Source organism: Amphibalanus amphitrite, unplaced genomic scaffold (genome assembly GCF_019059575.1).
Source record: "Amphibalanus amphitrite isolate SeventyFive unplaced genomic scaffold, NRLGWU_Aamphi_draft 000040F_arrow, whole genome shotgun sequence".
NCBI classification, from domain to species: Eukaryota; Metazoa; Arthropoda; class Thecostraca; order Balanomorpha; family Balanidae; genus Amphibalanus; species Amphibalanus amphitrite.
Window position 1 is genome coordinate 1427521 of NW_024881536.1, and position 14700 is coordinate 1442220.

The following is a 14700-nucleotide window of genomic DNA, read 5'->3' on the forward strand; positions in this document are numbered from 1 at the left end:
ATATCCCTTTTCGCGTTGCGGAGCACGCGGGTCACCCTAGTAACAAACTAAAGCAGACTGGTTCCTGTACAGTCTGTCTTAACCCTCGCATGTGTGCGGCGTTTGCCAGCTTCTAATGTGTAGGGGGGGGGGGGTCGGTTGGACCCCCCCCCCTTGCCGTTTGGCCCCTGATCGAGCTAGAGCTTCGCGGAAAAAACGAGCGTGTTGCCCGTGACGAGAGGAAGCCGATGATACCCAATTTTAAGGTCCTAGGTCATTGGTTGACCTTCCAGGTCAGGTCAATGACCCAAAATCGGGAAAATCGGGACCTGTTAGAAAGTCGTAAAGTGTGGCTGCTAAGGGGTTTTTCGGGGTGCTGATCACGAATATCGTGTTAGTTTTGATCACAGATGATGTCTTGAAGCATTTAGACCAGGTCGGGTCAGGTCAGGTCAGGTCAACCAGTAGGCGTCGTGACGGGTATTCGTAGTACGTGTCAACCGCCTCTGACAGCTTCGTAACATGTTACGAAGTCACCAAAACTACTTCGTAAATGTTCAAATGGTTGCTAAATTCGAATTCAGCTCCAAAAAAACTAGCCTAGAAACATGTAAAACTCGAAAAAGTGACCCGAGGTCACCCGAGGTCACCAAAGGTCAATGACCTGACCTGACCTTCAGGTGACCTTGACACACACGGGAGTAACATCAAATCACATGTTTGAACGTTTGAAACCACGAAAAGCTTGCAAACACGCGGCTAGTGCGAGCCGACATACGCGAAATCGCGATTCCGGCCAAACATGGTCTCGGAAAAGAGGTCACAGGTCAAAGGTCATTTGGGTCAGGGTCATGAAATTTTCAGGGTAGGTGTCAAATTGATCAATGCGAGGGTACTGAAAGTTTCGTCGCGATCGGCCGCTTTTTACGCGAGTTATTCGCGAAAAACCATGGGGGGTCCATCCGACCCCCCCCTACACATGCGAGGGTTAAAAGTACCGCGCAAAGTGACGGTGGATCCATCAAGCCTGACGGAGAAAGGGCCTGCTTTAATTTGAAAGTCACCGACCAACTGACCTAGGGAATGGACGAGGATGTCAATTGCTTCGGTGACCCAAATTTAGCAGGCCCTTCCTCAGTCAAGCTCGATGGATCCACCGTCACTTTGCGCGGTACTTTTAAGACAGACTGTACCAGAAGACCACAGAATAGCTCATGAAAAACAACAAAGCCAGCAGATGACAAAAAAAAACTGGTTGAAAGCTACCTTTTCCCAAGGGATGTCAGCCAGGAAAGCATTTGAGCCACAAGATGGTTAGAACACTGGAAACTTCCGATAATGTTGCCGCTGGCACAGAGCCATCGTGGTTGCCTGAGGGAATGTGTCATCCTAAGGCCTGCACTATCAATGAGACTAGCTGCCAGTGGCAGTCCTGGCTGTAGGCCGCGGTGCCAGGGTGAAGGTGCGAAGGTGAAAGTTTCCTGCTCGAAGCAACCCGTTCACTCACATTTTTTAGTAAACATCTGAGCAAAAAAGTAATTTTTACATGGCATGCTTGAAACACGAACCGTTCAAAAAGTAATTTACCGAATAGCATGAAAATCACAACATTCACTGAACATATGTGCCGCATTGACCCTTCGAAGTTTCAAAGTTGTATCTTTATTAGTTTCTGAGGAATATTGACTTAAAGTTGGGAACGTTTTTTCTGGGCCACCCGGTATACTCGTATGTGTCTCACTGTATGTACTTACCTATTCTAGTTTTTCAACGCGCTGACGAAGGAAGCAGTATAGCTTCCGAAAGCTGCTCAAATAAACGGAGAGCTGGAAGTACGGTTATCTTTGTCAACATTGTGTCTGTATACGTAGTTTAAATTGTATTGTCATATTATCTGTAGGTTTTTTAACGCAAGAAAAAAATATCATTTGTCTATTTTCTAGGGACTCAGTGCACCTTCGCTAATATTTGCGAACTAAGAATATTTCTGAAACCGAAGACGGCATTTGTCCCTCATTTACTGAGCCGGCGAGGGGCGTGTGCTGATCAAGAATGGTGTAGGAGTGGAGAGACCTGAACTTCGCTCGCGATGAACCATCAGCAGAGGTGCAGGAGGGACAGGACAGGGACCCGGACCTCGCCCGCGGCGGTCGGCTCACGTTCGTGCTGCCGTCGCGTGCTGTTGGGGTGTTACCGGACCCTCACTAATTCCACGGCCGTTCCAATGATGTCACCAGTTGCTCTTTTTGCCGCGGCCCGGGTGGCGGATTATTCACCGCCGGCCCGCGGAAAGGTCAGGTCAGTGGCGCGCCTGTCGCCGGCGGTGGGGTCCGGTCGGACGGGGCTCGTGTGCGCCCCAGCGCAGCTGAGTGCCCCGCGGCCGGCTGTGAGAGGCGCCGCCGGACCGGACCGGGCGCCGGGCGCCGCCCCGCAGAGAGACTGCTGAGCCAACAATCGATTCCAGCCGCAGTTCGACGCCCTGTGGGCCGCGCGTGACGTCACAACCCTTTGGGCGCTGTGTGACGTCACTGTGCGACGTCACACATGCGGCGAGACGCGCGGCGGCCGGAAGTCGGCGGCCGGGCGGCCGAATTCAGATCGGTCTCCGGAGCCGTATTGATCGGGCAGGCTTTATAGGGCGCACCGAGGGGCGGCTATGATGGAGTTTCGGCCGGCGCGCCCGGACCCCTGAGGGCAGCGCCGTGACACGACGCCAATGTCTGACAGAGTGCTGAGCGGCTGTAAAGAGACTGGTGCAGTGTTACCATGCACCCGGCGGTTACACAGCTCCCTGTCTTGAGGAGGTGGGGTCTGCCTTGTCTCTCTGAGCCATGTCTCTAAGCCTGTCTTACAGTACCAGTAGATGTTACGTTGGCAAGTTCCTCAAATCGCAATGAAGTGTACTTCGGGTCATTCGCGCTTACCTGAAGCATCAGCAAATGTGCGGTAATGCGGTAATGTTTGATCGTGACTCTGAGGACAGACCTGACAGGCCAGTGGACGCAGGTGTATGGAAGAACAGACGGATTGTCCAGGACCGGACAGACCAGACAGACAGGCCGGACAGACAGACAGACCGAACAGACAGACAGACAGACCGAACAGACAGACAGACAGACCGAACAGACAGACAGACAGACAGACCGAACAGACAGACAGACAGACCGAACAGACAGACAGACAGACAGACCGAACAGACAGACAGACAGACCGAACAGACAGACAGACAGACAGATCGGACTGACCGAGCAGACGGACCGGCAGACCGGACACAGACAGGGCAGGCCGGACAGACGGGACAGACCAAACAAACCGGACAGTCGCTGAATAGACCGGACAGTCAGCGGACAGTTGGCCGAACAGACTGGCAGACTACATGTGTAAGAAATGGACAGACGGATTTTCTAGCAGCGAACAGACTACAGATAAACGGTTCGGGACCGAACTAAAGTACCGTACTATTTATTCTGTTCGCAGCATTTGGTGACACGTAGAAGGATGATATACTGTCAGCGCCAATGCGTTATGCGTACCTATATGCGTCAACAAAGCGATTCCTGGGACCGTCAATGCACGATGGACTGAAATGCGTGATACGGTGATATAATCATGTTACAACTATTAGCCGTTTTCTGCTGCTGAATTTCAGCCAGTGCTGTCATATCCATTCTAAGGCCTGTATAGGATGGGGTCCAGGAGCAGTGGGTGGCGAGGTCGGCCGGCCGGCCGGCGCGTGGCTCCAGCCGCCTCTCCGCGCCACGTCAACCCCCACCCCCTCCCCTCCCCCTGGGTCGGCCGGGGCGGCAGGCAGGCGCCAGCGGATATTATGAGGGTAAATGATATGAGCCGCGGATGATGCCGCATTACACTGCTCAGGGCGGCACCGGTGCGCGGGATCCGCTTTGCTGTGGGTACACACGGAAACACACGGGTACCTACCTCCTGTGACACTCGGAAACTGGACAAATGCGAAATTACGTCAGACGTGTCGATTCAAAACTGCGCGTTCACATCTAATGTTTCATAGATCTGCCCATAAAAATACGTCTCAGTATCTGCGCAATATTTTTTACGTGCTAACATTGACATCGACGCCCTATAGATCCGGTGTGGAGCTCACCAATGGCGATTTTGACGCCCGAATGGCGTCGAACTTTCGGTCTGCATTGATTCCGGTCAGCCGAGTGGCCGAGTGTGGGCGAGGTGATTGGGTGATGGATCCGTGGCGCTACGCAGCGAACATAGTTTAGCGGGAGCACGATTCCCAACCAATTATTATGCAACTATCTGAAAAACTATCTGAAATTATTATGCTGTTTAAAAATCGCGGTGTTTTAAGTTCAAACAGCCGCCTGACACGTCCGGTTAGAGTTATCCCTTAGGCGCTGTTAACCCGCGCACCGACGGGGGGGGGCGGATATCCGCCCCCCCCTGAGGTTTTTCGCGAATAGCGGGAAAACCGCGGCGCGTAGCGCCGCGAAATTTGGTATGACTATAGCCTCATCAATTTTACACATGGTGTGCAAGTTTGAACCTCCTACCTTTTAAGGTCAGGTCACCAGGTCACTTTGAATGACCCAACCTCAAGTCACTTTTTTGCAATTTTGTCACCGTGCCAGAGCTACAGTAGATGTCGGAGGCATTTGAAAGTCGCAGGATATTATTAGGTCATTAGTAGCTACAATTTGTATATCTCGGAATTTTGATATCGGTGACCTAAGGTCAGGTCAATTTCGCGACCTCCCCATTATAAGTCAATGGGGGAAAAATCAACTCCCTGTTTTTACCACTAAAACGGGTCGGAATGGCCCCATATACCATACATGACTTCATATACGATCAACCTTCACTACCTTGAGGTCTGTTTTGCTGTTGAGCAGCTGTGAGGTCATGTGACGTCATCAAAGGTCACCAAAGGTTTTTGGCCAATAACTCCGTACAGGAACAAGATACAGACGCGTGGATGGTCTCATTGTGTTCAGCTCGTCAAGACGCATCGAATGATATACATGATGACCTCGAGGTCACGTGACCTGAGGTCAACCTTTGACCTTGACCTTTCGAGGTCAACATATATATCATTCGATGCGGATTGACGAGAGGATCACGATGATGCCCTTAGTTTGTTCCTATCTTGACTAATTCGAAAGTTATTCGAGAAAAACTCTCTCCATATCTAGCGCCGCCATTTTGACTTTTTCGACCCCTGTGACGTCATCTTTGACCTGACCTGAAAATGACCTTAGTAAAAATTGTAGATCTTAGCCGTGCGTATCCGATGCCGTTTACCGCTTGTCGCTATCTTGCTTCGTTCTCGAGATCTCAGGGGGGGGCGGTCATCCGCCCCCCCCCCCGTCGGTGCGAAGTTGGCGCAGACCCCCGTCGGTGCGCGGGTTAATTCTGCTCATCTATATTATAAATCCTAAAAAGTACCCCGCCGCCGTGTGCGACGTAGTCACTTTGTAGCGCTTATTGCGGCGGCGTCTGTTGACCTACGGCCGTGAAATTTTACGGCGATGTGGGCCACCTTTACACGTAGGTCGTATTAACTTTTGGACATGATGCGGCCGAAGGTGCGCCCGCGGCGCGTGCTCGCGTGCCCATAGGGTTAACATTAGAATCGGCAAAAACACGCTATTGCTCGGGAACGGTGAGGGCTACGGGGGTGAAATTTTCGCTGCAAGTCGGACGCGTGCACTCATTTGTCGTATTAAATTTTCGAGGTGGTGGGTTCAGCGGTGTGCACGTGGTGGGGCCGCGACCGGCGCCGAGCAGAGGGCACGTGCTTTAGGCTCAGTTGTTCGCTTAAAAAACTGAGTGGGCCGGCAGGTCATTGACCTTTGACAACGAAGGCCGACACAAGGCACCGCTCGCCAAGAGGATTCGCCAGTAAATACAATTAATTTGTTTTTGCAATATCTCAGCCGTTTCTGGGCCGATTTAGCTGAAACTTGGACTGTCGGTGGTAGTGTAGGGTAGGGTAGGGTAGGGTAGGGTAGGGTAGGGTAGGGTTGGGTAGGGGATTGTAGGGTAGGGTAGGGTAGGGTAGGGTAGGGAATTGTAGGGTAGGGGTAGGGTAGGGTAGGGTAGGGTAGGGTAGGCATAGAGATCTTATATACACCGGGTATATACTGTGAGGGTATATAAGATGTATATAAGATCTCTATGAGGGTAGGGTAGTGTAGAGGTAGGGTGGGGTAGGGTAGGGTAGGGTAGGGTAGGTTAGGGTAGTGTAGGGTAGGGGTAGGGTAGGGTAGGGTAGGGTAAGGGTAGGGTAGGGTATGGTAGGGTAGGTTAGGGTAGGGTAGGGTAGGGTAGGGTAGGGTAAGGTAGGGTATGGTAGGGTAGGGTAGGGTAGGGTAGGGTAGGGTAGGGTAAGTTAGGAGTAGGGTAGGGTAGGGTAGGAGTAGGGGTAGGGGTAGGTAGGGTAGGGTAAGGTAGGGTAGTGTAAGGGGGAAGGGTAGGGTAGTGTAACGGTAGGGTAGGGTAGGGTATGGTAGGGTAGGGTAGGGTAGGGTAGGGTAGGGTAGGGTAGGGTAGGGTAGGGTAGGGTAGGGTAGGGTAGGGTAGGGTAGGGTACAGTAGGGTAGGGGTAGGGGTAGGGTAGGGTAGGGTAGGGTAGGGTAGGGTAGGGTAGTGTAAGGGTAGGGTAGGGTAGGGTATGGTAAGGTAGGGTAGTGTAGGGGTAGAGGTAGGGGCAGGGTAGGGTAGGGGTAGGGTAGGGTAAGGGTAGGGTAGGGTAGGGTAGGGTAGGGTAGGGTAGGGTAGGGGTAGGGTAGGGTAGGTTAGGGGTAGGGGTAGGGTAGGGTAGTGTAGGGTAGGGTTGAATTGAGTAACATCCTAACTTATTAAGGGCTCGAACAACTCGCATGCATCACCATCATACTTTATAGTTCAATTAAAAGCAGTTACCCAGTTCTACACAAATAATACCAATAAAAATGCAAGTCTCTACACCCAAACTAATGCATCCGTTTATCATACATATCAAAACATACAGTTATCGCGTAAACCTGTACCTCTAGTTTACCCTTAAAGGGAGATAATGAGCTTTCTTTTTTCTTAAATAAACATTACTCGACATCTATACTATTTCTACTGTAGTTTCTATAAAATATGAAAATTTCCTAGCACATTTTCGTATGTGAAAAAGGTTTTTATTTTTGCAAAAAAGAAGCAGTACTTGCAGTACTTGTAACACCCACCGAAATGCGTTGTCCTTCTCTATAAAAAAGTCGCAGTATATGGCGCTTTTGTTTCAAACAGCGACGCTTGGGTTTTTGTTTATGTTATCGCCTTGTCGTTGCTTGGTTGTAAGGATTCTAATTTGAATTAGAGTTAATTCGGTTTAGAATTAATTAGATTCTAATTCGGGGGTACATAGTGCCTACTCTTCTTTGTTTCCAAGTATTATTTTGCGCCACAAATGAACGGCATGCGCCAGAAACGCAGCCAAATCTTGCGATTGCGACTACGAAATTCATTATTTTGGCGTCAGAGCCTGAAGCGAAAAATACAAGCGTATTTATTTCAAAAAGACTTCAGGTTTGTCGAACGGTGTTATGAGAATTTTGATAACAGTACTGCATAAGTTTTTCAGTGATGCCGCAAAAGTGTTGTATCTATCTTCTTTTATTGTGCAGTCGGCGGGACCGATTCAAAATTGAGTCGCTGCTACTAAAATAGCAGCATATGGCGTCAGATGATGAACAGGAAAAATAGTTGCGTAAATTTAGACATAAACCACCCCCAAACCATGAATATCTTTTGAAGGCACTAAAGACGACCATTAACTAACTAGATGTGATGAAGATCAAATGTAAGGAATACGCTCATTTTACAAAATTACATGCAAGTACCAAAAAGTGATGTAAGTACTTATTCAACGGTCATTTTCAGCGCTCCCCGCTAACGTGACTTCAAGTTGAGATATTTGCGGCGAGGTACCGAATTGAGCAAAATGGTTTTAATTTACATTATAACTTGTTGTGTTTTGTCAGAAAATGGTCCTAACTCAGATTTTGTGGAAAAAGGTCATTATCTCCCTTTAATGCGGTGAAAAGGACCTGTTAAGGGCATACAAAAGAGACATTTTGACTATCTAATATTGTGACTATTCGATAACAATCACTACGAGTGGCACTGTAGACCATTGTTGGCTACGGTTGCAATGTGCCGGGGCTATTACGAGAGACAAACAGTACGTTTTTGCGCGACACTCCGTCGGCCGTTCCGCTGATGTAACTCCTGCCGAGAGACGGCCGTCCCATCCCCGCACTAATGATATTTGTTCAGTCTTGTTATCCTCATCCTCCATAGTAAGCTGATTACGTGATTCAGTGAATCAAACAGCGGGCGTCGGATCTGTGTCTGATCACCTACTTATTCCACTTTGTTCCTGACTGCGATCAAAATAGACATGGCGCTATCTGGGCGCAGGATTGCGGAATGCCTATAGCACTCAACATTCATGTACAAATTAGACAAAAAGCGCATACATAAACTATGTAGGTACATCCTACGAATCGCTGCAACCCCCCAGCCATCTACAAAACTGTGCGGGGAACATGCTTTACTTGCCGCGTTGGATGTGTGTGTGTCTCTGGGCCAGTTATAGTAGGAGATCCTGGTGGACCAGTGGAGATCCCGGCGCCGGGCTGGGCCGGCCGGAGGCGAGGATGAAGCCTCGGTGACGCTCGGCGCCGGGCCGTGGCCGGCCGAAATGCCCTGCCGCGCTGATCGCACTGCCGAGCAGCCCGATGGCGCCGCCGGAGATGGACATTGTATTGCCCTGAGCCCCATCGGCAGACGACCCATCGGGCCGCGTCTCCAACTGCGCTGCCCTCTGTAGCGACACACAATCGCCATTCGGAGACGACCAATCTGGAATTTCCGTCTCTGCTGAGTCTGTGCTACCAGGCAATCACATATCGTTAGGATTCCTTCCAAGTGGACTGATATTTGCACTCATCTGCACGGTTAAACAATGTGTCGCTTCTACTGATTGTGTGAACTTTAGTGGAAAACGTGATTTAAAAATTTTGCTCTATTACTTAGGGATTGCTTTGGCTCATGTTGCAAACATTATTTATGTGAAACGAATTTGGTTATTTTGCTTCTCTGAATGCTTTATACACTATCAATCTTTGGATAAGTTTGAACTTCCATCTGATCTGACCTTTCCACTCTTTGGCCCATGCCTTTCATTATGGAAGATTGTCGAAAGAAAGAGAGGCACTTAAACATTTTATTTTATATCGTGTCAACAGAATGTCGTTCAGTCGCGTCCCTCACGCACCCCACATCTCAGGAGCGAGACTCCACCTTCCCGACACCCAGAGTCAGTGTCGCCGTCGCCGAGCAGGCCTGCCACACGTCTGACAGCTCCTGGGTGGCGCGCAGCACCTGCTGCAGCTTCTGGTGCAGCTCGGCCGGCTCGGCGGTCCAGGGGCACTCCCAGCAGGCCTCCGTGCCGCCGCCCGCGCAGGTGGCCGCCCTCACGGCCTCCAGCTGGCTGCGGGCCTCGGAGAGCCTCTGCCGGAACCTCCAGACCGTGGGGCACGGCCCGTCGGCCCAGGGCGCGCACGTGCCATTCAGAAGCAGCTGCTGACCCGCCGGGCAGGGCAGCTCGCCAGCTACTCCTGATGTCATGATGAACGCACACGTGATGAGAAAAACGAACATTATGCTGAGGACAGTGGATCTTTTTTGCAGTCTGGGTGATCAATATACCTACTTCCTATCTCCTTTACTCCGACTTTGATTTCTTATGGCAATTTTCATATGCTGTTCTCGAGTGAATCATCCACCTTTCCTTTAATGCTTAATTCAGCAGCAATAGCTCTGAAGCGTTGTGGAGCGCTTTGGAGAAAGGCCGATACTTTTTTTGATAAAAAACAGCATAGCACGTTGAGTAACAAGCCCTGATCATCTCTTTGGAAGAAAAAGGTGTAGCGTAAAGGCTTTTCGTGAGTGTGGCGTTTGTCATAGTGTGCTGGTATACAATGGTGCTGGTATGTACACAATCATACTGCCCTTATGTGTCAAGTGCCATACCTATTTGCATTCCCTGTAGTCCAACAGGAGCATATTCGACAGCACAAAATGTCATCAAGTGAAAGGCATTACATCCAAACTGTCATCCCAGGTTTTGTTTCGCTGTCTTCACGTGCTGGCTCTCTATGCAAGCTGATATATGATGTCCAGCAGGCCAGATGGGGCGCCGCCGATTGGCCTCCTAATTCACTCCGACGCACCTCTCCCGCTGTTTGCAGCTGGTTCAGCTCAAACGAGTCCTTTAGATGTAATTAAAGAAGCTTGTTATCAAAATGCACAACGTTAACAAAGCCAGTGGAATCCTTTAGGCAGTTGCATAGGTGTAGCAACGTATCTCTTTGGTGAAGGATACCTTTCACCAAAGTTTTAGATTGGTGAAGGATCCTTCACCAATCTTGAGCAATGCAGGTGAGGGTCTTCACCAATGCTAGAACGACTGGGTTCGACGGTCGATCTAATGTTAAAAAAAAGAAAAGCAATGCCGAATGGGATGAACAAAAAGGCTATTGCTAAAACGGCAACAGGTACCCAATTACCCCATCCTTTCAGTTATGAAGTGTTATGCCCACCTTCTTCACAATTCACGCCATTTAACCCGCGAGTTGCTGGGGGGGGGGAGCGTTAAACGCCCCCACTTTTTTCGCCGGGCCATAGCACAAAAACGGCGCGCCGCAGGCGCGCCAAATTTTGGGTACCTGTAGGGATTTAATTGAAGTTTATTGTGACAAAGTTTCAAAAAATCGTTCAGAAAATTTTTGAGATTTCGAGGTTTTAGTGACGTCATGATTTCTGAGTTTTCGACTAAAAACGGCATATGTTCAAAAAATCATATAAAATCACAGAATAGACATACAGACATGCCGTAAACGCCATTGAACTGCCAATACCATGACCAATCAAATGGCTATCTTCGATTATTGATTATCGTTCCGCATTTTCCAAAATCTTGAACTAAATCTTTGCAATTTCTCGCGACTACTTCACGACCATGATACATGCATTTCTTAAATTGAACTTTTTTAGCCAAACACGTACACATATGATAAAATGAATGTCACCATCGTGTTCTACGCCCCAAAGTACCCATAAAACATGTGTCACAGGCTGCGAATATCAGTTTTGATTTTCGGGGATATGTGCCTGGCCGGTTGACCTGACCTTGACCCTGACCTATGCTTGGCTGACCCCTACATGGAGCTGACACTCTTGTAGACCTTATATGAATGGATTGTGCACCGTTTTGACAGAGTTTATGACGAGAGGCGCCCATTGCGAAGTCCTGAAGTCCATGCTACTGAAAGTCCGATTTCAGGTGTTTGACCTGACCTTGACCCGACCTGTGACCTCAAAATTCAACTTAAAAGTACTCATCTGAAGCGTCTCGTCGCGTTCTTTCGTTTGCCGCCTCGTGCGTTTCGCTGCGCCTATTGGTTCTCGAGTTATCGGCTGGGGGCGTTTAGCGCCCCCCCCCCCCCCCCCAGCAAACGGTGGGTGGCGAAATACCCCAGCAACCGCCGGGTTAATAAACCAGTATAACGCCTTTTGGGGCGACTAACGGAGCGAGCGAGAGGGTGAGCTTTGCACGTGCGAAATTTCGACGGGGTACCTCCAGCTGACTTGTGCACGGCACCCTACTAACCGGTCCCTAACTGTTTGCCAAATTTGAGCGCCATCGCCATCGGTCGAGCCATTGTCGAGATCTAGAATCGACCCCTGCACGTGCGCACGTGCAGCAGCACCCAAACTCTGGCACATGGATATGCATTGCCTAGTGGGTGCCTACCTACATGCCAACTTTCAGCGCAATCGGCCAAGTACCTAGTTACCGAGATATTGCAACAATTACAAAAGTGACACCTCTTCGTTTTGCACGTGGCACGTGCATAAGGGGTCACCCACATGCATCGGGAATAGTCCAATACTTGGTAGAAGGAATGAAGCTACCGTACAAAAATTACCGCGTGTAAATCGGTCAAGTGGTTGCTGAGATATAAGCGTCGCAGAACCGTGACCGCGGCCGGTCGGCCGGCCGCTCATACTCAGAAATTTCCGTTAATCTCAGTAAATGCCGTGAATATCAAAATATATTGGCTTGTTTTTACTCGTGGGAAAGTTGTAAGACTTTGGTCACGAAAAAAGAGCAGTGGAGCATACCTTTAGGTTCCAAAGGTATGCTTGGATAGTGGATGCCTTTGGTAGGTATCCAAAGCGAGAAAAAAAAAACAGGAGGAGTTGACGAAATTCCCCCCCCCCCCCCCTCCACTGCGGTAAGGTCCTGCACCTTCTCCGAAGGTTCAGATGACTTCTCCGAGGGTTCAGGTGACATCCTTCACCAATATTTTTGGCGCTCCTACACCCATGGGCAGTTGTCCTCAGGTGAATACCTGACCCAATTAGCAATGTTGTTCTCGGTTTCGACTATGGCAAAACCGCTAAACCGCATATTATTTCATCATTCGGCGTACTAACCTTCCGGCTACAGTTCAGTTATACTGATATATCTGCTTTTTGTTTTCCCGCTTTCTCATACAACATTTATGATATTGTTGTGGTTGAGTTTTTCGACATGTGCTGAATAATTTGTTTTCAGGTTATCAATAAATTGAAAAATTCACAGCCTTCCTACCGTCGGTAATATTCCGCTGCCGTTCGGCCATTTCAAATGCCTCTGCCTTAGATGTTTAACAGAGTGAGAGACTGGCTGGCCTCGGCAGTCGGCGTTGTATGTATACGCTCCACTTTTAGCGTGTTTCATGTGACTCACATTTAGCCTATCTTATTACACTGACCGGCATCAATTCATGCGTGGAATGAAATGCTTTGGTGGTTGACTTTGAGTGGGGAGGGATAGTATGAAATGAGTTCGGCTATATGCTTACGAGTTATGTAGCTTGTAATCGATTATTACTCTAAGCAATCATAACACGAAATGCCTGTTGGCGTATCAAGACTGCTTCCGTTTAATCAATTACTGCAAACATTGATAGTCTCTCATACCAGGGCCTTACTTCACAAGTAGTTATACTGCCATCATTTACATACTCGCCATGTACTATGAACTCCCGTCCCATTATTTAGCGCAGATGAGCAAGAAAGAGAAACTCGTCTCTGCCATGGTCACGCGCTGGCTGCCCGCCGCACTTGCCGAGCAGTTCCAATATCCATGCATATGAACGGCATTCGCCATGCATGCCTGGCTTTCATATGCTAAGCCGGCGATTTATCGGCATTGCCATCAGCCTGTCGTTCAGGAGGAGGGCGATCAGCTTCAAAGTTTGATCAGCCTCGCAGTGGCAGCGATCGGCCGGATCGAGGAAAAGTTCACTCCGGGGGCTAACTCAACCGGTAGGATTAAAATGTTCATGGTCGTTATGCAGTTTTTAAGGACCGTTTCCCAGGACATTATGTAGATTTCAAGCAATCGGGTACCCACGACTCATGCGTTAAATTTGCATACCCTAAAGGATAGTGCATCTGAGATGTCAATAATGCAACACCTTTATACGCTGAAGTTTATTTGCGAAGTTAAATGCTAAATTTGTCAGACTGGACATTGGGCAAGCGAGTGACTATGTGCCATGGTTCCATGCTAATCAAGACTCGTTGAGAAATGTATCATTGCCCACTACTGCGCTGCCCGATTCCAGTTCATCGGCTGCAATTTAGTATTAGTTAGTTAGAGATGCGATCCAACTGCTAGTAGATCCTCGTGGGTCCAGCAGCGCGGCCCTCTCTGGACTGGTAGCAGTTGCCAGCCGTCCAAGTTTGCACTCCGCGCGTGTAATTCAAAACACAAACGTAAAGATCAAGTGTTGGGCAGAACGTTCTGTCCGTTGACCTCTCCCCCGCTTCAGTATAAAGTGACGCTTACGTTAGCTGACCCATCCTCTCTGCCCGCCACCCTGAAGTAGCAATAACTTTCTCAGATGACCTTCCCCCGTCACAATAAGGTCACCGTATGTTAGCTGATTCTCTCTTTCTCCCCGTCACATGAAGTGACATTATGTTAGTTGACTTCCCCCGTCAGGATGGAGTGACGATATCTCCGTTGACCTCTCTCTCTCTCGTCACCACAAAGTGAGTTTATGCCACCTGACCCTCCCATCTCCCCGTTACCATGAAGTGACGCTATGCCAGCTGACCGCTGCCCCTGCCCCGTCACTATAAAGTTACGTTAGGCCACCTGACCCATCCCCTCTCCCCGTTACCATAAAGTCAGTTGAAATCGCCCATCTCCCGTAAGGATGAAATGACAGCGTGTCAATCGGTCGCTCAACTCTTCCCCCATCATCATGGAGTCACAGTAACCTTCTCAGCTGACCCCTCCCCTCCCCGTCAGGATGAAGTGACGCGGGGGGCGATGTCCGGCCGGAAGCTGTTCTCACGCGGCCAGAAGCGCGGCTCCGAGGGCGGCTCGAAGGCGGCCGTGCGCTACACACCCTGCTCCAGACAGGAGCTGCAGGCCGACGACGAGCTGGATGATATCGCCGTCGTCTCCAACGCCGAGCCGGGTCAGGTCCGGTACGGCAGCGGCGCCGTCACCGCCAACGGGCCCAAGGTGGTCCCAGGTGAGACCAGGGGGAGGGACAGGTACAGGCGGCAGCGGGTCCCAGGTGGTCCCAGGTGAGACCGGGGAGGTCCGGTACAGCAGCGGGCCCAAGGTGG

At 49.8% G+C, this 14700-nt stretch overlaps 1 protein-coding gene across 1 annotated transcript in view; it reads left to right on the forward strand.

The window, feature by feature from the left end:
• LOC122375305 (cyclic nucleotide-gated cation channel alpha-3-like) overlaps positions 1–14700 on the forward strand; it is a 79677-nt gene that overhangs the window by 13203 nt on the left and 51774 nt on the right. Inside the window, exon 2 of the mRNA XM_043354618.1 lies at positions 14375–14603. Coding sequence (XP_043210553.1) covers positions 14396–14603 — 208 coding nt within the window. The 5' untranslated portion in view covers positions 14375–14395. The remainder of the gene's footprint in view (positions 1–14374; positions 14604–14700) is intronic.